This window comes from Epinephelus fuscoguttatus, linkage group LG13 (assembly GCF_011397635.1).
Source record: "Epinephelus fuscoguttatus linkage group LG13, E.fuscoguttatus.final_Chr_v1".
NCBI classification, from domain to species: Eukaryota; Metazoa; Chordata; class Actinopteri; order Perciformes; family Serranidae; genus Epinephelus; species Epinephelus fuscoguttatus.
Genome location: NC_064764.1, coordinates 31,329,425 through 31,354,839, shown reverse-complemented (window position 1 = coordinate 31,354,839; position 25,415 = coordinate 31,329,425). Strand labels below are relative to the sequence as shown.

Here is a 25,415-nt window from a genome sequence, read left to right as displayed (position 1 = left end):
ATTTAAAGAAAAGCAAAACATTTTAAAATTGGTTCCTTTTGTTCTGTCAAAGTACATTCATATTAAGTACTTGGTAACATAGAAAAAAAGAATTTGTCTAAAACACGTTCCCAAATCATTTACAACACAGCAAGCACCGAATAAATATTTACACTTATTTATAAATCCATCTCTAATAATTTAATAACAACCCCATCTCACACATACAGTAAATCATAGTGAGCACAGACCTGTAAAATATACAGTGTGTTTGTGTGTGTGTGTGGCAGTCTGAGCTGTGTGTGTGTGTGTGTGTGCAGCAGGCTCAACGGTGGCTTGTTTGGCATTTACAGCAACTTCTCATTTCAACAAACAACCATTAATACATTTACAGTCTTGTAGAAAACTTTGCGTTATGATCACTGGAATGTAACATTAGCCAATGACGTCAGAGAATAATGAGTTCAGAACCTGAATCTAATCAACCCATCTGTCACTAACACTCCAGGGAGCTCCAGTGTGTGAAGAGTGTGATTTAGCTCGTGTGATTACACAGTGCTGACGTTCACATGACAAAACACTCGCCCCAGACATTATTTATACAAAGCATTACGTGCACAAACACAACCTCTCCTGTGTTAACACGTGGAGATGGAGCAAAGGTCTGAGTGTGACATCATGAAGTCAGCTGTGGTGACTTCTTTAACTGTGACAGGTGACAATATTAAAACATCTGGTAAAGTACAGTGTCATGTTTCCTGTTAGCCACATGTGTGACACCGTGGCTGTTCCTCCAGCACATCTGACCCCACCAGTGCCCTGACAGTGTTTGAATTCACCACCTGTTTATTGAAGTTTGTCCTGTTTCTGGAAACTGGGCTTGAACCTGCGAATCTCCGGCGTGATGCGATTCATCCACTGACACTGCTGGTTGAGCTCTGTTTCTGAGAGCGCACAGCGCTCAGCAGGCGTGTGAGAAAGCGCTACAGGGCCGAGGGTCATTCAAAGTCATCTTCATATTCGTATTCGTCCAGGTCCAGGTTGCAGTGCGGAGTGGGGATCTCAAAGAAGTGTCTCTTTGTCAGCCCCAGCTCGCTTGAGATGTGCTGCCCTAAAGGGCTCAAAGGATTATCATACCTACACAAACACACGGAGGGAAAGATCATTCAAACACAGTCAACAGTAATACTAACTCTGGTGAACGTGCTTAAGGATAACCATGTTAAAGGAATAGTTTGACATTTGGTAAATATACTTATTCTCCAGTGTTAACTTTGATAAGAATTTTAAATTTAGTTTTGGTCTTGCTGAAATTTCTGCTGGTTTAAACTTTGGTCATTTTTTGTCTTGTTTTAGTAAAGATTTAGTCAGTGAAACTGTTTTAGTTTTATTCAGTGTTGTAGATATAATTTTCTCTGACAATTTTAGAGACATTTCTCCTGGCTGCACAAAATCCGTTCAGTCATCTATGCTAATAATGTGTTACTGATTTCCTGTACGTCTTGTATGAACATAAAAATGAATGCCTACAGCTCTCTAAATTACAAAGTCTTCATATTACTAATATCTAGTAACTTACTAATGTCTTCCACTAAATTCAGTGTCATGTCTCACTCAGTAGAATATTTAAAATAAAATAAATTGGCAATTGTGAAAATGTGTAAACTATGTTGTCAAGGCAGATGAGCGGAGCATTAGCAGGCAAACGTCACATTTATTCACTTTACATGGAGCTAAAATTAATACTGAATCAAGTTTAATATTCACTGAATGAGTATGTGTCTAGTTTTGAGTCGTAAGAAATCAGTTTTTAGAAGGAGCAGATGTTTACTGTAAGCTAAATTTAACAATAAACAAAGCAGGGACAGAGTTAATGGCATGAGGCAAGCTAATCACTCATGCAGGTGGGAAAATGATTAAGCTTTGACATAGCTACTGTGATTGAAATTAGGTTTTCCACCCACACAGAGCCAATTTCGTGTTATTTTTACTGTTCAGAACAAACAGAGATTTCGTCGTCAGTATTTTTTGAATTAACGTCGTTCTTACAGTTTAGTCCTGAGAGAAAATGACACAAATGAATGCTAATCATCAAAGTTTTCATTGACAAAATTGACACAGTGATTGGCTTTCTTGCTGAGAGTCAGAGAAGATCAATTCAACAGTGAAACCACCAGAAACTGTTAGCTTAGCACAAAGACTGGGAACAGGGTAAACAGCACCTTTAATGCTTATTGATTCAAATGCTAGTATCTTGTTTACTTTCCTATAAAACATGTAAAAAAAAAAAGCCTCAGCTGGTTGCTTGGCAGCTTCATGGTAACAACAAGACTTAAAGAAATTACATCTGGCTATAGCCGAAATAGTATGGCACATGACCTCCAGTTTGTTGTGTTTACATGAGCAGATTTTATTGGACAGATCCAGGCTAGCAGTTTCCCTGTTTCCAGTCTTTATGCTAAGCTAAACTAAGCTAAGCTAACTGGCTGCTGGCGATACCTTCATTTTTAATCATGCAGGTATGAGAGTGGTGTTGTTTTTTTCCTATAATTCTTGACAAGAACATGTAAGCTTAGTTCCCAAAATGTCAAAGTACTCCTCTGAACAGACAGGAGATATTGAACTGGAGAGGCAACAGGAGCAACACATGAAGGAACGGACAGAGATAATGCAGGAGTAGAGCTTTTTGTTCTTAGAAGAGGAAGGATAAAAACAGAAAGTGTCTGGTTCAAAAACAGACTCCCAGCTCTAAGACATGGCCGCATACACATGATACTGCGCTGTCTGGAAAACAACTATCTGCTGTCAACAGTATGCTCAGATTGGAGGGTGAGGGGAGAGGCTAGGAGTGGGTTTAGGACTGGACTCTCCCAGAGAGTAGGAGGGAGGAGGAGGAGGAGGAGGAGGAGGAGGAGGAGGAGGGCACTGAGTCCCTGCTGGTACCCTGAAAGTCTTACCTGCTCTGGTTAGCAGCCTGTCTTTAGAACTCGGTGGTGCTCCTAAAACCGCCACACAACATACCTGTCAACAGCCTCATCTATCACTGACTCTCGCTCAGAGGGGCTCTGCTGCTGCTGCTGGGCATAACACATGACCTAAACTGTCACTGTCTGACAGCACAATACACTCCCTTACATCAATTATATCTGGGCTTCTCCTGCCATGACATAATGGTACCACAGCACTCACAATAATTATGTGTAATTACAAGAGCTAACACAATAATCAGGGCCCGAGTTTATCAAACTTATAAAAAAATCACACTAGGAATTTGTAGAGTCAATTTAGGAGTAAAGAAATGTTAAAAAGTAAATTAATAACCTTTAAAAACAACTTAAAGTGATCACTTGATTATTTACATGTATTGCTTTAAGTGGGAACAGCCAACCAGAGACTAGAATTTAACTGTTTCTGTAATAGTAGGACAGGATTTTCCTATCTTTGAAACTTAAGATAGGACCAGCAGTTAAGATATTTTTCTGTAACGAGGCCCCAGGATTGTAACTGCAGCCACATCTAATAAACCCCGTGATTAAAGTCAGACTTACACGTCGTTGCACTGTTCGTTTGCGGCCTCTTCAGCCACGAGGATGTCATACTCTTCAGCGGCGTATTTCTCCCAGTCTGAGACCTCCTGGCCGTCTGTCTCCATCTCCTTAAGAACACGACAAAGCTACATGATCCACCTGAACTCCAAAGTCATGATGCTTTCTCACACCTGTTGACATGCTACCAGAGTTTAACCTTACCCTTATAACGGAGAACGGGTCCTTCTGCTCGTGGTCCAGGTACTTCTCAATGTTGAAGAAAGTGTCAAAGAAGATGTGGGACAGCTTGCACCTTTTAAGGTCTCGCAGAGTGATCTTACCTGGACGGGATTAAAGAGGCACTTTAGACAGTGACAGGTGATTTATGGCATGGGCTTTATTAAATTATTTAGGGTCTCACTACAAGGTTTTTAGCTTGACTTTGCCGTCCAATCTAGCTTTAGAAACTGCCCTGAGACTTGAGCTGACTCAGTAAATGTCAAGTTTTTGGCACTGGTGGCAGGGTTTCCCCACACCTTCATGTATTTGTGGTGGCCTGCCATGATGATATTCTGTTAATATAAAGATGTGAAACCAGATTTTCAGATTTGAGACCAGCAAATGTTTGGACTGTTACTGAATCAATGACATGAAAATGATTGATCACGTATGAAAAAAATCAATTTCATTTTCACTGTTTGGAAACTGTGTCAAACCTGGATAAACTGAGCGCCTGATTTTAAACATCTCTCAGATTTTGCCAGCCTAACCTTCTCATGCAGCTGCTTGTAAAGCTCAGGGGTACTGACAGCAATCACCTTCAGTTTTAGGCCTTCAAATGGAACTTTCAGAGAGGGAGCTCAGCCTGATATTCGCAGGCTGCTGCTTGGCTCATGCAAAGTTTAAGATGTCTGATTTGTCTAAGGATGAGACATAAACGTGCTTTTAAAGTAACATAGAAAATATTGAAATCTAATCTAACCCCAACAGATAACTTGTTATTCTGTGCCTAAAGTGAAGTGATGTGAAATGTAAAGACTGGTAGCACTCAAAAGAGACTTTAGGTCGACGAGTTCAGCGTTTCACAACAGCTGTTTATGAAAACTCCTCCATACTCATCTGATCTGCATATTATGTTGTCATCAGATGTAACATCTCTATCTGCAGCTAGTGTTCAAGTTCATATGCCTGCGCCACAGACCGGAGATCTCCTAAAGAATACTACATTTAATGCGACATTTTAACAGACTCTTAAAATTGTGAAAGTTGGGCTGTTGGGAGGAGGAAACCTCAGTCTCAAATATGAAGTTGTTACATCTCATATTACATGTTCTATTACACAGCTCCACTCGTACAGCGCACCACAGGGTCGACTTAGGGTCACATTCTTGCTGTGGCTATCAATACTAAACATGCATACCCTCACCATGGGCTAGTGTCTTCTAAATGGCATGGCGGTAAAGCTAAGTGCTGCCGGGAATTTGTTGACAGTGTGGATGACACCAACAGCTGGCCTCAGTCAGTAGAGATCAGTCAGTCAGTCTCATCTATAACGGTTCCCCTCAGCTAATGATCAATGAGCCGACCTGAATGTGTGTCTGTGACCGTCACTGTTAGCCTTTCTGGTGTGTGTGAACTTCTGAGAGTGTGTGTAAGTGTAAAACAGGTCTGACCTTCGACCTCGGGCTTGACGAGGTCAAGCATTTGGCAGAGGCAGTCCTCGAAGGGAAGGGGCTCGATGGCCATGGTCTCCAGCTTCTGGCACTGATCCTCGTAGAAGTACTCCAGCTCGTACATGCTGAGCACGCCGTCTCCATCCAGGTCCATACAGCGGAACCAGTACTCTATACTGGATAGGAGGAAGGGGAAGAGCAGCGGGCAGAGATGCATGAGAGGAAAGATGTAAAGCAAGGTTCCTACAGTGTAAGGCAAGTTAGATTTAAGACTTTGTAGGACATTTTAATGCCAGTAGGATGAAATTTAAGATCAAATTTAAAATAACCAAAACTGAGTAAAAAAAAAAATCATGAACCAACATATTTAGGAGTCTGGGAGCACTGTGTGGAATAGGTCTTTCACTTCCTCATTTGAATTGCATGACTGGTGTTTGTCACCGTGTTCATACCATGGATGTATAAAGCACACTGGATACAGTGTTGGAGGATCCTATTGAAGTTGCTTTGTGATGCATGAGGCCAAAAAAGCTTGTTTTCCGCTGTTTAAAATGACCTGGCTCTTCCTCACTGTGGGGCCCATAGAGCAGGCGCGCTAGAGACTTATGGCGAACTAGCGCGGCTGAGCTGGCTGCTTTCTGTTTAGCCCTCCGCTCACTTGAATGGGAGAAATTTTATTTAACTGTGTGGATCTCCTCGGAACAAATGGCTCAAATCCCAATAGTGAAATAAGTCATTACGCAGGGGTACTCCAGCTTCCTCCCACAGTTCAAAGACATGCAGGTTAACTGGTGACTCTAAATTGTCCGTAGGTGTGAATGCCAGTGTGAATGGTTGTCTGTCTCTATGTGTCAGCCCTGTGATAGTCTGGTGACCTGTCCAGGGTGTACCCTGCCTCTCGCCCAATGTCAGCTGGGATAGGCTCAATGAATCAAGATGCTCAAAAAATCTCTTTGCCAATGTAAGTCTTTGGGGAAAGGTCTTTTAGGCCTAATTGCTTCATGAAATGGACCTGTACGTTGCGATTCCACATTTGGCCACTATGTAGAATTGGCTTTAAAGCCTGGCGCTGTTACTAGGGGGCTTGATTCAGACATCACAGTTCCTCTACTTTATGTGTCTTGAATGATGTTCAGAGATGTGTTGCTCCAGACCCAGATGCTGGTATCACAGATGGGGATGGAAGCATGGTGGAGGCAAGGGTAGATCAGAATGAGAAGATTATTTTTTACTCTTTTTTGCCGACATTGATAAGATAGCTGAAGAGAGACAGGATGTGAGAAAGAGAGAGGAGATGACACGCAGCAAAGGCCATAGGTTGGAATCAAACCTTGGCCACTGCAAATGACTCAGACTATTTGGGGCGCACACACTAAAAGGGGAGCTGTCCTTCTTGGTAGATTATATTTAAAAAAAAAAAAAAGAAAATACACACACACAAAAGAGCTAACAATTATTTTGAGATTTTACAATGCAACATTTGAAAAAAGATTTATGAAGTCCTACATTACATGTCAGCATTTTAAAGTCTTTTGGAAGATTGATTTAAGAAATTTTAATCCTATTGTAGTGACTTTTAACCATACAAAGTGTCTGAACAAGCCACTGAGGTGCAAACAGGGGAAATTGTTCTGGACACGTGTTCTGGGCTAAGAATAAACCAATGTCTAGTACCCGTTCTCTCTTTAGATTTGGCGATCCATTTATTCTTAATACAATTTTCACATGCTCACTATGGCATATTGTCCATATTCAATTATTACTCCATTCACAGATCCAGCGTTCCACGCCGATGCTTGATGCTTACACGACACGCTTCATTAACAAGGTCAAAAACTGTTTGGTACCCGTTGCACACATCTGATTCCCATTACCTGGAGCTTACCTCTATGCACTTCACACATGAATGCTCCACCCTGTGTTCAATTTCATTCATAACTGTATGTGTATATTTATATGTACCTTGTGTTTAGATAAGGCTCCAAAAACTATTTAATCCCTTATTTTTAAATTGAAGAGCCTTCAAAGACATTTAAGGATCTACAGGAATCTGTAAAAGCTGTATGTAAACAGAAGATGCAGTCAGTGTGGCTGTGAGTCTACATACCTGGTGTCAGTCTTCTTGTCCTCCTCAGAGATGAGGAACCAGACAAAATCAGCGTAACTGAGTCGCCCCTCCTTGTACACCTTTCTGTCTCTGATGGAATAAACCACACAGTTACTACTGTAGCCGAAAATGTCTTCTACAAAATGAACTGCTCAGAACTTATGACAAGAATCCTTCACACTTTATTAAATTCCTCACTTACCTTGTTACTGTTCCTGAGAATATTCTCTCAATCATCTTATGGGAGATGGCTGGAAAATAGCAAAGAGATAACTTATAATCCAGACTGTTGGAAATATAAAAAAATCTCTCATACTACAGCTCTCTCAGTTAATATACAACTTATTCCTAACACATGTAATCCATTCTCACAGACTGTAAATCCAGAACGGCTAGTGTAAGCTCTTTTTTATCTTGACAGTGCTATAAATCCTCTGGTCATCATTTTGACCATATAGTGGCAGAAATTGTTCCAGACATGGCGTCATTCGAGCAGAGTATATGTGCTGCTCTCTTATTGATCTTGTGTCTCATTTCCCCTGCCTCACTCGCAGACCATCAACCAGGAACATGTGGTGCCGAGTGTTTGTGGAGGAAGCGCCAAAGACAAGTCTTTTTCCTCAGTGTATGTGTTTGTGTGTGAGCAGTAGACCTGGACCCAGTGACATTTACTAATGCTTTTTATTGTTACATGTAGTTTCAGCCTACTGACTGTGCCAACAAATGCCAGGAGGGAGAGTTGTGTTCTGACGAGGTATCAGCACTGTGTGTGTGTGTGTGTGTGTGTGTGTGTGTTTTTAAGATCCAAATACAACAAATTATGCAGATTCCAGTCGGGTGTACTTGTGCACCTTGGTCATTGTGCTGTGCCAGGTCCTTCTGGTCTATGTAGAGGTCGTGGTCAGTGTCCAGCTCCCAGAACTTGCAGTAGATGACATAGAAATGTTCGTAGGAGAAGAACTCTGTCAGCTGGTTCACGTCCTCTTCCTGCTCCAGCAACGCCACATTCTGGGACAGAAGGAAGAGTTGTAGCCGTAATTTAAATGTAAAGTTTTTGCAATATTAATGATCAAAATATTGTTAATACAAGTCAAATCCTCCGTCATAGTTTACACCCCAACTTCCTTGTTCAATGTTGACCGTCTATACTTGGTGTAGCTGTGCATGCAAAAAATTTCCAGTGCACTGAGGAGTTACACAAATATTGTGGGTGCCCTCATGCTTAATTTCGCCTTGAAATTAAGTTGTTTGAAATAGCACATAATATCAAAAATAAATTCAGCTATTATACTCTGATGAGAACACTGTTATCCTAACAGAAAGAAATGATGAACAAAACTACAACGATAAGATTTAATGGATCTAATTTCCTTTAATAAACCTTTTTGTTATTATTACAGGTTTTCTTAAGGGGATAAAGGGAAGCTAAGTGATTAGTGTAAAAACAAACTGTACATATTTAAGATTTCTATTAAAATCTATCAACTTTTTTGACTGTGCAACTGAAGATAAATGTTCATATATAAATAAGTCATATATTAAATTAGACCAGGGTGTCTTCGGGTATCAGACACTTAAATCTAATACTTTTTAAGACCTTTCCAAGATAATTTAAACCAAATTTAAGACTGATTTTCTTTGTTAAAGTATGCAGGTAAGTTCTAAGGTAAGTAGTAGTGAGTTAGGTTTATCTACATTTTGCCCACAGGTCAGTGCAAGTGTAAAGTAAAACAACAGTATTATGTAGGTAGGTTTAAGGGTTTGTAACCACAGAAATGTGGACATTTAATGACTTTCAAGGCCTAATATACATAAAATATAGGGCTGCCCCCAACTAGGAATTTTCCTGGTCGACCAATAGTCGTCATTTAGGGCCATTAGTCGACTAGTCGCCTGCATGTTTACGATATTACTTCAATGATTAAATGATCTATTTTGGTGGTTTGAGTTGAAGGTGTGAGAAAGAATAGTATCAGTAACATTGTTAACACTGTGCTACATTACAGAGAAATACAAAACCGTACTAATGAACCTTCATTAATATAGGCCTATATTTTATCTCCAAGTGCACATCACACACTGAGCGAGCCGCCTGTTAATGACGCTGTGGGCTAATGGGCATGTAGCTACTTCCATGTTTCAGATGATATGTCATGTTTGTAGTCGACCAATGAAGATGAGTTTACAGGTACCAGCCCTGGAAATTAACCTGACTCCTGTCTGACTGCTGAGCATGGACACTTCCTGTGTCTGTCCTTTCAAATTAAATTCCCACATGGTCCAGTCATATAGGTTTTGATTTATTTTGACAAGGTGCAGCTCCTAATAGAGTTTCACATTTGTTTGTTTTTTTCTGCAACTAAGCGACCAATGAAATCTTACCAACTAATGACCTTTCTGGTCGACTAATCTTTGGTGGACTATTAGGGGGCAACCCTAATAGAATTTAATTTAAGATGTTTTAAGGGCCTTCAGACACCCTGTAGATGTTTAAAGGATCAAGAGACATCCTTAGTAACATAGGAGTAACACATACCTGAAGAAAGTTACTTTTCCTGAGCTCAGAACATGTTATTTTTCCAGACCATGAGCGGTTCACATTGTAGAATATCCTCTGAATCACCTGAAAAAAAGTTGAGAGTGTTATAAATAATCCATGAGCTTAACTTAATCAATGCAGCACCATTTTTGCAGTAGTAATGTAGTAGCATACCGTGGTGATGTATCGTGAGTGAAAATCTGGTGCGTCCTTCAGAAAGGCCAGGCCTGCGTGTGAGTTCACCACATCCTAAAAAAACAACCATAAAGTCAGCTCTTTTTGTCTCTACTACATATCTGCATCATTTCTATGACAGACCCCTAAAAATTAACAAACACAAATGCAAAACAACTCAGTGGCATGCTGTGCCTGCCACAGTAATAAGCATGTATGCTCAGTCAAATTCTGCAGTTATTCTGCAAAGTCAAATGGCAAACCAACCACATGTGCTTTTTTTTTTTTTTGGTAGACAGAACACGACATGCGGGGTGGGGTGGGGGGGTTGGCCATTTAAATGCATGCTTATTCAAACATTCAAAGTTGTCACTTTCTATCTACATCACTCTGTCATGCCATATGCTTTATAAATTGTGCTATGTTAAGAAAAGGCTCCAAGCCTTGTTGGGAGAGGCCATCAAATTTAAATGTTCCTTTGAAGTCAGAAATCACTGGGTCAACCGGTTTTGGGATGAGTTTCAGTCTCTGTGATTTGACAGCTAAGTGGTGGGAAGGCCAAAGAAAAGATGTTTGCCAGTGACTGCTCTTAACCTTCTCTCCTTCCTCATGCCATAAAGTCACAGGGGGTGTGCTGCATTTTAAATGAACTGTAGCTGTATCCCTGCCACAAAACTCCCTCGTGTCTTTTCTTTATTCTACCGCCTTCTCTTTCTGCTGGGGGAAAGAATTGTTGACATAAATGCGAAGGCGGCAATGAAATTAAAAGGCCTTATTTCAGGGCAGCCGTCGTGCCTTTTTGACTCTTAGTGTGAGAAATTAAATCATAGAGAAACACATAAATCACCGGGCACAGGAAACAGGCGGGGACAGTCAAATCTACTCCACTGCAATCCGCCTTTCATTCATCAAAACAGTCAAAGGCGATTCGCCGAGCGGAACCGTACAAATTAAACGGCGTGTGCCACAAGGCATCTCTGCTGGTATGCTAACGGGTGTTCAGTGCAGCCCAGCGGCCGCTCCTGCCAGCATGAAAATGAATCAGGTGTAGGGTGGGGCTAGTGTGGAGCAACAACAGCTTGTCAGGGGGAATGAGAATACAAACAGCCAGCACAGCAGGTCCACATGGTGAGACTGACCAAACACCAATTAGACTATCCTTATGAAAAAATCTGATTAATCTGCGTCCATGTTTTCTAGGATTTTTTTGCCGCTATAATGTGTGTATTACATCGTCATCTCCCTTTGGTTAATTTATGCTGAGGTTGATTCCCTCACCGATGTAGCTCCCTTTCAGCGTACTCCCCTCCACCATATTACTGGCTTATACTAACGTCCCTGAATTAGTCCTCCGCCACATGAAAAAGCACCGCTTCAGCAGGGCAGTCCTAAAATTAAGTCCAGTTCGCACCACCCAAGCCAATGCAATTTTGCCACCCTGCACTGCCAAGTCCAGCCCTCTCCCTGGGTGTGCTGCAGCCAGTACCTGCAGGAATGGAATAAAGTCGTCTTGTTCCAGGTAATTACAGCCAGGCTTGGCCAAGAGGTGCACAAATTTAGAAGCGTCGTCGTGACAGGTCTGCAGAGTTCTGGAGGAGAAAAGAGAGAACAGATGGTTGCAAGGTTACTCCCTCTTTTGCTCGTACATTCTCTCTGTTCTTTTTATCATTATTTCAAGAGCACAAGTTTCAGATTGTTCCCCCTCAAAAGTGCGAGTGCAGGTATAATACATTCTGAAATTAGGATTCTGAATAGCCGCCTGGTGATTATAAGCATTGAGTGTTATGGTAGCGCTGGGGAAATAATGCGAGCGTCTGTTGTGGCCTCTCATCTAAGAATGGCTCAGTCATGAGTTCGAGTCAAAGGCCAGGTCTATCCAGTTCTCTGGAGGCTAACGCATTAATACAAGAGCATGCCTATTGCATACAACAGCACACAGCTAAGAGCACAGTCGCCATTACAAAAGCCCTATGGTATTCCTTTCAGTATCACGCAGAAAGACACTGAATAGATGTTTTCATTCAGATACTGTACATGCCCAGCAAGTATTCCCTTGTGAGCATTTGCGAGGCCTTTGTGATCAGTGATTTCTGTTTAGAATTGAAAAGAAAAGTGTTATGATAGCAGAGAGCTGCATGCAGTGTCTGTAATCCCGGCGTGTGGTCATCATTGTTCAAAGGAGACTGTATGAGCCACTTGGCCGTGAGTGTACTAGTGGTCCAGTGAGAATAAGAAGAGCCATTGTCTTACTTTCTCCACATAGCCACGAACTTGTGAACGGACACGAAGCCGGTCCTGTCGCCTCCAGCGGAGCAGAACAATGGCATTTTCCAGTAGAGGGGACACTCACAGGCCTATGGAGACAAATAAGCAGAAGAGATGGGGCAGTGTGTAGTGTGGATATAGAGAAAAGAGATGGGGAAAATTGATTTTTGTAGATATACATGTGACCTTTAATGCAGAAAAGAACAGCACAATGACACATGACACTGTTGGGTTGACAAGCAGCGCTGCATCACTTAAAAACCCCGAGGAAACTGAGCTGTCATTTCTATCTTTACTCAGGCTCTCCTTGGGCCATTGCTCACATTCCTCGGGGAGTTGGAGATAATATTTTCCGAAGAGGTTTAAAATCAGCAAACATTCGTAAAGTCGGGAGCTAAATGGCACTAATGAAAATAATTTGCCGGGTGGCAGCTGAGCCTCCATGCTACAAATCACATTCTCACCTTGGCGACCTGCCCCATGTCCTCAATGGTGGCCCTTTCATTTGGGAATTGGGAAAATATTTTCTCAATTTTGGAAATGAGGCCGTCGATGTTGAGGTTGGCTTGGGGCCGGCCCTGTGGGAAGTAAAACTTTGGAATGCTTTCACTCAGCGCTGTGGTGACGGGCTCCTCCGTCCTCACCTGGGCCTGAGACAAACACACAGGAGTAAACTGTTAGCCATTGATGCTAGCACAACGCTAACACCTCGCAGCTCAGGCATTCCAGCATGTGCTACGGCTCGCCTTAACACAAACTCTACATTGCTCGCACTGTAACCAAACCTCTCAACAGCCCCAAGGCCCATCAGGGACGAGCTGTGACTACGCAGCCAGTAGTTTTAGATATTATCTGTAACAGATACGCTTGTAATAGAGTTTCCCTTTTAATAGATTATGTAATAGATTTAAATTAAGATGTGTAAAGTAACATTAATATGTGTACACTGATTTGACTAATGGACATTTTAGTTTGCTGCTGAAAACCACAAGTGACCCTGAGATGTTTGCATGTTGTTAATGTCATCTGTTTATTAAATTATGTCTAAAATAGTCAGGAATTTATGGGCTATATTAAACAAGATAATACTAGAAGGCTGAGGACACCATTACTAAATAACATTTATGATAATCTACGGACAGACGTGACATTTTTATTTGATTAACACAAGCATTTAATCATACACAAATAAGTGACAGGGATGACCCATCTTATTTGAGTCAACTACTTTGTCAAGGGTCTCTAAGTAGTAGTCATGTATAATAGAAAATTATCTTCACATCTCTGGCATTGCAATAATGTTCACAAGTATATTTTGGTCCTTGACAGCATAATCTGTATCTGTGTCTAACTGTAAACAACATGAGATATGTTAACACAAAACAACTATCAACAGTTTGTTTTTATCAGTAATGTTTAAAGCAGTCAAATTATTCAATCGTCAGTGGAGGAAAACACAAAATACTTAGATTTAATTTAAGTTATTTTATTTATTTCACAATCCATGTTCATATACTTGGGAATCATATGCTCAAAAAATACTGACTAGCCCTTAAACAGATTTATCTGGAGATAACAGGAACGATACTATCAATAAATCAATAAATTCCCAGCAGACACTTTGACAGCATATGAGAAAATGCACATCATAAATTATAAACAACATTACTGATGACGCATTCAAGTGTCCCAGTAAGCCAGCAGGCACATACCATGACCTCAGAGCTGACACACCTGAATCAAATACTGGAATCATTAATTACACCTGTGCTTTTGTCTGCTATGAAACAGCCCATTAATTAAAAACTAAAAATTTCTTAAAGAGACAGCCCCAATAAAGGACTAGAAAACTGCAATGTCATAATGCATAAGTGTGTGTTCCCTTAAAAAGAAAGTACTTCATTACAAACAAACAGTAGTTGTCAATGACAGCAGTGCAGATAAGAGCGGGGCTGGCATGTGATGAATGTGTGTGTGTCGGCTTTTAACTGCAGAGGTGCTGTATGAGTGTTATGTTTGAGTCTTTACAGGATGTAAACCTGAGCTTGATTTTTAAAAATCTTTGCAATCTTCCAATATGTCAGAGCTTGGAAACATCTCTGTGTGTCCTGCCTAGTACCAAAAATGCTCGCTGTGTGTGTGTGTGAGGTATATACTATTAAGCACTACCATCATGGAAACCAGTGCATCCTTTCAAGTCTAATGGCAATGACATAATGCAACATCAGGCCCGCGTCTGTATGTAATGATAAATTTGATTCCAAACCTGCATGATTTATGACACCAACCAAACACAGCTGACACACTGTGAGGAGATCATACTCCTTGATAACATCTCCACAGCTTGAGAAGACATCTTGCATCATGCATCTGGATCAAAACACGTTATGTTGTTCACATTAGCCAGTTGCTAAAAACAGCTTGAGCAGAGCATGCTTCACTCTTCATCTCATACTCAAAGACTATTTACTTGACTCAAGAACTTGCTAACTGGATCAGTCTCCATGGCCTTTAATAATCACATAAACAGACCCACACAGAGGCCTGCTCAGAGATAAAAATACCACCCTGTCTTTTGGGGGGGTCCAACACATCCTACCCATTGTTCTCACTCTGACCAGATTGCACAGGGCCTGTATCGTCTGCAACAGTAAGACTTTTAATATGACCAAAAACTTTAAAGATCACCTCCACTCAAGTATGTTTATATTCCCTAAAGCATCTGACCTTGACAATGATGACTTATATCTGACTTCTGTGTACTTTCCTAAATCTGAGCTTCATATGCACCCCAGACAAACTAGATTAGATATGTCAGGAATGTAATAGCCAATCACTGTCTATTACGGGAAACACTACTTCACGTGGGAACAGACTTCGACACAACATCAGCAGAAACACCTGGAACCCCCAATTTAATGTGGACTTATTACACATAATATAAAACTCTCAGCCAGAAGGGATATATCTTCCTGAAAACTTTGATTACATCTCTCACTATATACTGATTATTAACTGGTATATAATTATGCAATAATAGTGTGACAATGTGAACACACTGTAAAATCAAAGCAAACATAATTCTATGTTTGTGGTACAACTGCTAGTCGCCAACAGACTTCTCATCCCAGTTTGGGTCTGACATCTCTCCGATGTTTCCTCTGATGCTAATGCTAAGCATCTTGGTGTCCGGTGCTGTTTCACCTGTCAATCTAGCCCTAGCCTCCCATAGTCAGACTCCACACTTTGTTTTATTGCTCTTCTGATTCTGAAGAAAATGAAACCTAGTGCAAGCAGCCATTGTGGGCTGGATGTGAAGCCAAATCCCAAATTTCTCAATGAGAGAAAAAGAGTAGATGTGCTTCCAGCCCAATGTGGGAAAACCGTGGTAAACACAACATTAATTATAGCATTCTTTAAAATGTATCCAGAGTGGAACTTTAAAATTATAGAGGAGAACATATGGGGGCTAAATCCAGCCATGTCTATTTCTAACAAGTGTCAACCGAAATTGTTTGCTTTATTCTGTTGGCTCATTTCAACCTGATAAATGATAAATGCTGCTGCTCTTCTCTGTCCTGTGTGTTGGTGTCAGCCATGGCTATAAAAGGACATAAACATCTCCTGTTGCCCTGCCCAGCACTGTCCCCCCTATCTCTCTCTCACTCACCCTTGCTTCATGCTAACCGCTAGCAGAGCTCTTGAGCACAGCCGCTAAGCCCCATGACATTTTGCACATTCACAATGGTGTGGTCTGAGAGAGGACAGTAAAGCAGCTGAGCACAACGTACTGCATGAGCTGAAACATCATCCAATAACCACAGTTCATGTCTCATATTTCTATGTACAAATGCTCAAATAGCTTGCCCCTAGACAACCCACAAAAAGTGGGTTTGTTTGCACAACAGTCACATCGTCATATGGCTCAGTAGTGTGTGTGAGCTGTTTAATGAAAGTTTTAAATATGCTAGAGAAAGTGATGTAACTGCTACTTTGTCCTGACTTATCCAAGCTGCAGCAACAACACCTATAGTTTCACTTTGTAAATAAGAATTGTCAACAATGAGGGATAAGTACAATTACTGTGATTTCATAGAGGCCTGTAATACAGCAGATTGTTACTAATGCAACCTTAATACCAAGACATGAAGCCCACAAATACCAGTCCACATTAACAGACGTGCCCACTGGCCAACAGGCCAGAAAAGCCAGTGTGGTAGAGGCTACATTCATACAAACACCTGCCTGTCCTTGCTGGAAGGCTCTGAGCCTCTTCTTGAACCGAGAGGGCAGAACAAAGTCACAGCCGCGTGCCAGCAAAGCCAACTCCTTCCTCAGGTCAGGGTCCTGACGCAGAGACAGCTCCCTCATCCTCATCCTTGCTCCAGACAGGATGGGGCAGACATATACACAAACTCAACACTCAATCCAGCGTTATCCTCTTGACCGTACAAATCACTCAGAGCGCTGTGAGCAAAAGGCAGTGGCGGCAATGGAAGTCCTCTGTGTCTGTGTCCCTGTGATTGTCCTCTGTCAGAGTGAGAGCCTCTTAATGCAAGGGAGCAGCTGCTACTGTGATGACTCTCTCTCCCATTCCAGATCTGGTCGCACAATCTCAGCTCTGCCTGCTGCTCTGTCCCAGTCTCTACATAACATGCACATACGCACACACATGCACTGCACAGGGTCAGGGAGCCCTTGCCTCAAAGCTGGTGGGGAGATAAGAAGCGGCAGGGTGTTTGTGTGTGGGAGTCACTTAGTGTATGTGTGGGATGGGAGGGGTGTGTGCAATGGATCTGCCCTTTCCAGTTTGCATTCCTCAGTGCTCATGGAAGGTTATGTAAAGACAGACCTGTTGTTGCAGCTTGCAGCAGCCTCAGGAGCCAATTGAAGGATGCACCTCAATATCACGACAGCACACTGCTCATGTTCTCTGGCTTCCTGTCTGCATATCCCCAACACAGCCGCATACTTCAGAGAAATGCGTGCTTGTGCTCGGAGGCCTGCAAACTGGAACCCCCCTTTCTTTGGACAGTACATACAGACACTAATGGGAAAATTCAAAATACAACCCCTGAAGTGATGGAGTCTAATGAAAGCCACATGCTTCTTCTGCTAAATCTGCCTACATCTGCCACTAAATCTGCCTGAAAGTATAAATCACAAGAACAGCATACAGATAAAATAAGCTTAATGAGGCACTGGCAAATACAGAACACAGCCAAGGTATGGCTGCTTAATAATAGATAACAAGAGTGTGGGCCAAACCACCAGATAATACACACACAACTCAAAGACATACATATATTCAACTATTCTGCATCTTATCTAATGGTGGTCTTTGTTTTGACTTCCCTTTGCAAGCTCGGGCTGCCAGCCATTCCACGTCTTATTATAGTTGATGGGCAAATAGAGGAGGGGGGAGACATGTCAAATTCAAAGAATGATGACCGAACCAGTCTGCGCCTATTAAAAGCACCAGCAAGCACTGTTTGGGCAATCCAAGAAACTAGATCTGGAAAACAAGGGTATATCTTTAGTCCTCAAACAAACATCTACTTCCGGTTGCTGCTGTCCCGGAGTGATGGCAATTACATCAATTCTCCACAAATATGCTGATCTAACAGCTCTGGGGTTGCCTTCGCTGCACAGGGAAAGTCCAACATCTACCTTTATACGCCTGCTGATGTAAATGTTAATTAAACAAAATCAGTACAGAGACGTCCACATCAGTTGACTACGTAAATAATCCTATGTTTGTTAATACTATTGTTATTTCACACGGAAAGTGAAAGCACACCCACGTTATTTTTAGATGACAGGATCACAAAGTCCACACTTTTCCACTGGTTTCTGCTCAAACCCAGTTCCTGTTATCGTCCACACAGGACACTGCACATGCTTGATAAGCTGTTTGTATGATGGGCCTTTTCACACTGGCTGCCTTTTGTCCGTGCTCATCAATTCAAACCAAACATGGAAATAAAAGCACCAAGGCCAAAATATATTAAAACTCTAATATATCACTTGAAACTGTCAGCTCCCATGGAATAATGTTCTGCCCGGTTATATGTTTGATTTAATAAAAAAAAAAAAAAGTGTTTCATAAACAGAGGTTTCACACCACAGCAGGGATGATGATGTGTTGGTTTACATATGAGGCAACAGTCCTGCTGGTGTTTTAATATCAAGGCACACATCGTGTGAACAGAAGTGGTGGGCTGAGGAAACATCACAGATACAAAAACACCCACTGGTTCTGAACACGAGCTTGTGCTGTTTGAAAATCCCAAATTGACAAGTTCCAGCAAGTGTTGTCACTAACCAAATCATCTTAGGGCCACAGCAGGCGGGCTGTCCAAACAACATCAGCCTGTGAGGCAACTACCAGTCAAACAGGCTGCTAAAGTACCATGTCCACACTCTATTGGGTCACTGTGACAAACAGGAAAACAACAAGAGCTGAGACTGACTCCACAATATGTCTAATCTGTAAACTGTTAAATCTGATTTGTACAGAAAGATGTGTCCAGTCATGTTCACCTCATTACATAACAGATGAGATTATGAAACACACCGTATGGAGTTAGTGACTCTTGGCAGGTCTGTATGTGAGAGCTCCCAGCAGTCAGATGACTTCACAAGTTGTTGAGGTTGTATTTTAGTCGAGGTTCAGTTGAAACAACATTCAATGCTGTTGCTATAAATCTGTGATATTCAAGAGACAACATGCAAGGCAGACAGGCAACCACAGCAGAGAGAAATATTAGAGAAGGGTGGGGCGAACTGATCAAAACTCCCCAGACGGCTTTCCCAAACTGTCGATACAAGCATACACAATGCCCCACAAATACTACATTCAGCTGGCTGTAGTATCGGCACTACTAAAATGACTGAACTAGTGACACGTACCACAGTGAATCCACACAGAGGTGACTCAAACAACCTCATGACAGTGGGGTGAGAGCCACAGCTGGTTCACAGCGCGGGTACAGAACCAATGCTGCTGTGAAATCCAGAAAGCTCCAGCTCAATCCACCACAATCGGATGTCTGAGACAGGGATTTGGGATACATGTGAACGTGGGCCAAAAATAGGCCTGATTGACTGACAACATGGTGGGCTTGGGGAAAGGCCGACAAGCAGAACATGATGTGAGCAGATCAGCTGGCTTGCATAAGAGTAATAATGCAAAAGCGGAGCTGGACAGTTATCGTGGGGGGTTTGCTGGAAAATCTATGTAGTCTACATGGCACCAGAAGTGGAGCAAAGGGTCAGCATACTAAAGAAAGAAGCTGCAGATGAAGAGTGACAGTACACTGGGCCGCCCTGACTTAACTCAACTGTATTACTACTGTGTAAACATTGGAAATGTAGCTTATGATGGTTAGGCGTTAACAGCTTTAGACATCAAGTGAATTTTACCTATTCTTTTATTATTTTTTAAAACTCATATTTAGCTTTCTGAGATGATATTTAATCTGACATTGCAATTTCCCAAAACTGTTTATTGTCCTGTGTTTTAAAAAAAATTACATTATGTTCATGTCTGCAGGGTTTTCACTACAGCGAGAGCCCAAATAATTTGGCTCTATGCTAAACAAGCGAGATATTGTGCTTTGAATTTATACTTAATTTAATTATAAGTTTATAATGGAATATAGCTGCACAAACAACAGATCTATTGAGACTAATGATCAAGGCAGAACTGGATTAAGGTACAAGGTGCCACTGTGCTCAAAAAATATCCTTAAAATGCCGGGATTGACAAACACCACATATTTCATTGTGCTATCTCACATGAGGCCTAGATTGCAGTAGTTTCCATACCTTGGTTTATTCATGTCTTCCCGCCACAATATGAACATTGACCGCCTTTTTTCTATTTAAAATGGGTACAATATTATTTCATTTTTATTTACTGATTCTCTCAGCCCTTCCTTGGCCTCTCTTTCTTCTCAACCCCACCTCGCTTGGAGACTACATTCCTCGGGAAGAGAGTGGACAATTCTGAGATAGAGCAGCTGTAACATTAGCAGTTCGAATTCAGCCAGTGCAAACCCAGAGCGGGGAGTCACTGCAGGCTGGGTCTAACTTGTGCAGGCAGCAACAGAAAGTTTACTGATCTAGCAATGAGTTGACCTGAGATAACATCAGACCCCCAGTGCTGAGGTTTGTGAAGGCTAAATAGGAGTTGCTATAGCCACTACCACTAACTGTGGTCCGTGTCTGACCCTGACACCCCCCCCAGTTAGTTACTACCACAAATAGAATCTAAGTATGTGGGGAACACTGAAGAGAGTCCTAGCCGAAGCCCAAAGTTTGCAGTTGTACACTTTATATTCTAAGGGACCAAGACTCCAAAATAAAAGGGCTTGTGGGAAACAGTTTAACACCTCGTTCTCTGTGACAGGTCAGGCAACTGATAACGTGACCCCAGAACCCCGCTTCAAATAGCCTCAATGTTGCTGAGCCTAACCAAGCATGCTGTAAAAATACATCTTGCGAAATAACCTGTGATCCTAAATGTGGACACTGAGAACAGAAGAAAAAGCAAACCCTCAAACTAAATTAATCTGTTCTACATCACTAACATTAATAAGTGTGTGTGTGTGTGTGTGTGTGTTTGTGTGTGCATTTTGCACTTATAACAAACAGGAAATTTTAGGTGTAGAGCTACACAGAGGAACCACAAGACAAGCCTTCATATGAAGCTGATATTTACTGTACATAGTGTAAATAAATAATCCATGACCACATATTCTAACAATGAGAAGCATCTAATAGGAGTTGTTTCAGAGTAAATTACAGGGAGGATGAATGTGCTGCCACACCTCATCTCACTGGCAGGGTTCTGGGTAACTAATGCCAACACAAGGGAACCAAGGCTATCTATATCGGTGTCTGATGTCAAAGTCAGACCAGCTGTTCCGGGCTGCATCAGTGTGACATAAATCGAATTTTTGAGTAATCCTTTGAAGAATGCATCTGTATGCAGGAATTCATTTTGTTGTCTTAAAATAGAAGTATTACTTTATACAACTTCACCGCCCCTTTAATATTGAGTGACACAGAGTGGCCACATGCCGTGACACATCACAGCAGAATACACAAATTGTCCAGCAGTTGCTTTTTATTAATCTGGGGTGAGAGGGTGGCATAAGGGGCCTAAGGTCATAGGGAGGAAAGAGACATAGATGGGAAAGTCAAAGAGTTCGGATCAATGTCTCACGCCCCTTTCCACTGTAAGGGCTTATGTTAAACAGACAAGACAGAAAGCTCTTTGTTAAGACTCAAAGCCAACTGATCGTTCTTGTGAGAAACATTAAAACCTGAAACCCACAAAGAAGACTAGCATGCTGCAATGCTTTAAGTCTTTTACATCCTCTTCCTCCTGTGGTCAGGCTGTTTTTAGCAATGAATCATTTCTTATCAGGTCACAAAAAGGCCTTGCTAAGACAGTGTTTGTATCTTCAGCTTCAACTAAAAAATTCTGGTGTACGGAAGATCAAAAACTGTAATAAATGCTGAATTCAGATGCATTTTAGTTCGCTGCATTTGACTTTTTAAATAAATCTTTACTTCCATTTTTTTCTAGTTGGTTAAAATTACATCTCATTTATGAAACGTCTATGAAGTTTGTTGTGTACATGAAGCTCTGGAAATCTGAATATGTGAGCTATGCAAACTGGCTTCAATTTTTGTGTTGTTTAAAATGCATTGTGGATCTGGTTTATATTGCTTTGTGGTCACTTGTAAGCCCACAGTAGTTATATGCATTACACAACAGTAAAAAAACTCATCACCCTCAATACACAATTGCCTTGCTCTAACATTCGGTCTAGCTCTCCAGCCCTGGTATTTCAGTCAAAGAGAGCACAGATGTCTCAGCAGTGACCACCATGCCTGTCTTTACCATGTCAACAGCATGTCGAAGGCGGAGTCTCTTAGAGGACGTGCCACTAGCTGTCTGGCTGTCACCACACTCGCTATGTTCACAACTTCTCATCTTGACAGAGTTCTTGAACAAACATAAAAAACATTTTGAGCCTTTTAACTGCATTGTGCGGGCCTGATTTCTTCTACAAACAGCCAAACGCAAAAATCCTACACTGCTTCAGGAGACAGAATAAATGTCTGCAACACACAGGCTGGAAGGAGTAACCTGAGTGCCAGGGATAGGCTAGGTTCAGACACTCCCATCTCTCATGCCCCACTAATTCGCAGGCGAGGCCTGAACATTTGGAAAGTATTTGACTAATAATCACTACATATGCCTACAGACATGGAGGCTCCACTATGATAGTGCAGAGTGGACAGCCTTTCAATGCCTTTGATCCCGTAGGCTACTCAGCAGCCTCTTGTGGCCAGCCCGGGAAAATAAAGACCCCAGAGGATAGATTAGGGCCAAGTTTGAGAAACAAGAATTTCTCAGAGTAGAGGAAATGCTCTGTGTGTAGGATCTGAAAAAAATTAAACTCGGGGGGGCATTTGTGTTAAAGAAATGCGCTGCAGCAGACAGCAACTGTTGTTGCTACCAACATTAAAGATGCTATAATCACAATGAAAACAGTTGAACCATGAACTCAGTCCTTTTACAGCTGGAATGTTTATGCTACATCTGATGAGGTGCAACTTTGGCAATACTGCTGGAACACTTATTAGTAAACCCATGAAAGAATAATCTAAAACAAAGGCTATGTTTTGGGCCTTTTTCACAGCAGACATTGTGGCCTGTCATAATAGGAAAACCACTGACGTTGCTTACAACAATAAAGTTGCCTCCATTTTATGAAAATATTCCATTTAGCCATGACAGGGTGACAGTGCACAGGCATGCACAATACCATTACGCTGAAAACGAAGCAGCTACGTGTACTTTAGCCATCATTAAATGTAGTAATTAGACCAGTGCCTATAACATTGCAACATGTTAAAAGAGTCCTGCAACTACACCTAAGATTTTAGCACTAATACATGTTGCTACACAGTCAGGGCTTACTGAGACATAAGATTATGCAACACACCCTGAAGTCACGGCTACCTCAGGTGGCCCTAGGAAGAGGGCTGAGACTGCAAGACACACCTTGTTTTTTATGTTATAAACTACAATCTTGATGAAAGCCCTTTGGCATGTTCTCATATGAACTTCCAAATCTTGTTTAAACCTGTAGCACTGTTAAATAACAGCTTGGAAAAGAGGTTTCAATTATGAATTATGGGCTGCATGCTTGCAGAAATCTCATGACAACCATTTACATGTTGTTCAAGGTTTTAATTTACTGTTTCAGTCAATAACTTGCCTTTTTGGTGCTGACAGACCTCCGTAGTACTCTGCCATTGGGTCCGGTCACTCTGGTGTTACTACTGCTGCCAGAAGGCAGGGTACTGGCAGATGGGGGGCTAGAGGGAGTACCGAGGGGTGTTGGCTTCTTCTCTACCAGGTTCCTTTGGGATGCTACATTGTTGTTCTCATTGAAGGTCAATGACTTTTTGTCGTGGGCGTCCCCACTGCTCAGCTCAACTGGTTGTCCACTTTTGATTAGGTCAAGATAGTCTTTGAGTAGTGACTGTGTTGCAGGATCACTCAACCAGTTGAGAAAAAGCTCATCCACTTTCATCTTGAGAACAGGCTGGAGGACTTGAGGCGATGGCATTTTGGCAGAATATGAATTTTTTTGGCTCTGACAAAGCGTTCCTGAGAATAAATAAGAGAAACGTTAACATCACAGTGCACTACTCTGGATCTGCCAGCAGAACCTCAATGACATGACACTGTAAAACCGATGAGAGGTTATTATAAATGCAGCGACTGACAGTAAATAACACTTGCAATAGCTTGGTGTCAGCTGTAATAGCTGTGTGTACACACATCAACACTCACTAACGTTATTGAATTTTAGCGCGAACCGTCAATGCCTTAGCCCACAGGCAAAAGTGAACGTCAACCCACACTGACCCCGTTAACGTTAGCTATTTTGTAGGAAGCTAAAATGCTTAAAGACAACATTCAGAGTTAGCTAATGTCACGTAAACCTGCCAGACTACTTTGGAAAGACATGCCAGAGTCGACAGAGTTGGTTACGTTGTTTTCTAGGAGAAGCAGGCAACAGCAGTTTGTTAGCAGCTATAGCTTTAGCATGCTAACATTAGCTGGCTAACTACGGTACCAACCTTAGAGTGAATGGGCGGTGAAGCCGATTGCGTTGATATGACTCTACATTACTTCCTTCATTTGCGATGCTGTTGCAAGCTTGACTCTTTGTCTGTGGATTACAAAAGTAACGCTGTATCTCCGGTGTTCATTTCGCTGAGCAGCAGCAGCAGAGCACATAGGCAGTACTTCTCAGGCTCTCGTTCCCCTGGTAACCACAGTGTTAACGCGAGATCTTCAGCGGGGTGAGAGTTCATCCACACCAACGGTATCTCCCCCAGGAAAATGGACTTTTGCCGCCCACCTGTTAAAACTCTGCTGGTGTGCTCTCTGTGGTGAAAAACACATTTCTCCTCTCCTTTATTTTGCTACTGTAACAGCTTTTCTCATTTTAAGTCCCAGTAGTCAGTGATGGAAGTAGAATTTAAAGCGTTTACTGAAATTAAAGCAGCAATACTGCGTTTAAAATAGTCAATTTTAAGCCCTGCATCCGAAATCTTCATGAGCAGGTAAGTAGTAAGGTAAAAGTAGGACAGTATTATAGGCAAAATGTCTTAAAAGTACATGAAATAAAACACAAGTGTTGCTGCAAAATGGCCCCTGACAGTTACATTAGGCTACTACTACTACCAGGCCTAGTCCAACTACTAGGCCATTTGTACTACTTTTAATGTTGCTGGTCGAAGTGGATATGTCATATTGTGTAAGTTGTTGTGTATTTTAAAGGTCCAGTTGGTAGGATTGAGGTAGATATATTGGCAGAAATGGAATATAATACTGGGTAAGATGGGGGAAGATGCTCACCTTAAGAGCAAAGTCAATATACTGTAAAATATGAAAGCTATTTAAATATGATTTTAGCATCTACAGGCTCATTATCCACAAACCAACACATTGTTGGGAGAAATAAATTTGAACGGTAGCCAATTTTGTAGTTAAAGTTAAAGCACAACAAGAGTTTAAACTGGAGATGTATCTATTGCATGAAAACCAAAAA

At 41.6% G+C, this 25,415-nt stretch overlaps 1 protein-coding gene across 3 annotated transcripts; it reads right to left on the bottom strand.

The window, feature by feature from the left end:
* Position 1: 1 nt before the first annotated feature.
* Positions 2-24,621, bottom strand: ppp2r3b (protein phosphatase 2, regulatory subunit B'', beta). Of its 3 annotated transcripts, XM_049593879.1 has the most exons (15): positions 24,439-24,621; positions 23,568-23,962; positions 12,729-12,914; positions 12,250-12,353; positions 11,486-11,588; positions 10,000-10,074; positions 9,823-9,909; positions 8,138-8,294; positions 7,489-7,537; positions 7,287-7,376; positions 5,180-5,355; positions 3,729-3,847; positions 3,528-3,634; positions 2,937-2,978; positions 980-1,116 (listed from the first exon to the last, which is right to left on the bottom strand). In XM_049593879.1, the coding sequence occupies exons 2-14, from the start codon at positions 23,919-23,921 to the stop codon at positions 2,960-2,962; spliced, it is 1,626 nt and encodes a 541-aa protein (XP_049449836.1). In that variant the 5' UTR covers positions 23,922-23,962; positions 24,439-24,621; the 3' UTR covers positions 980-1,116; positions 2,937-2,959. The 3 variants fall into 3 exon arrangements, with proteins under 3 accessions (XP_049449837.1, XP_049449835.1, XP_049449836.1); XM_049593878.1 differs by lacking the exon at positions 2,937-2,978 and having other exon boundaries at positions 7-1,116; XM_049593880.1 differs by lacking the exons at positions 2,937-2,978; positions 23,568-23,962; positions 24,439-24,621 and adding an exon at positions 16,510-16,989 and having other exon boundaries at positions 2-1,116.
* Between the last annotated feature and the right edge of the window lie 794 nt (positions 24,622-25,415).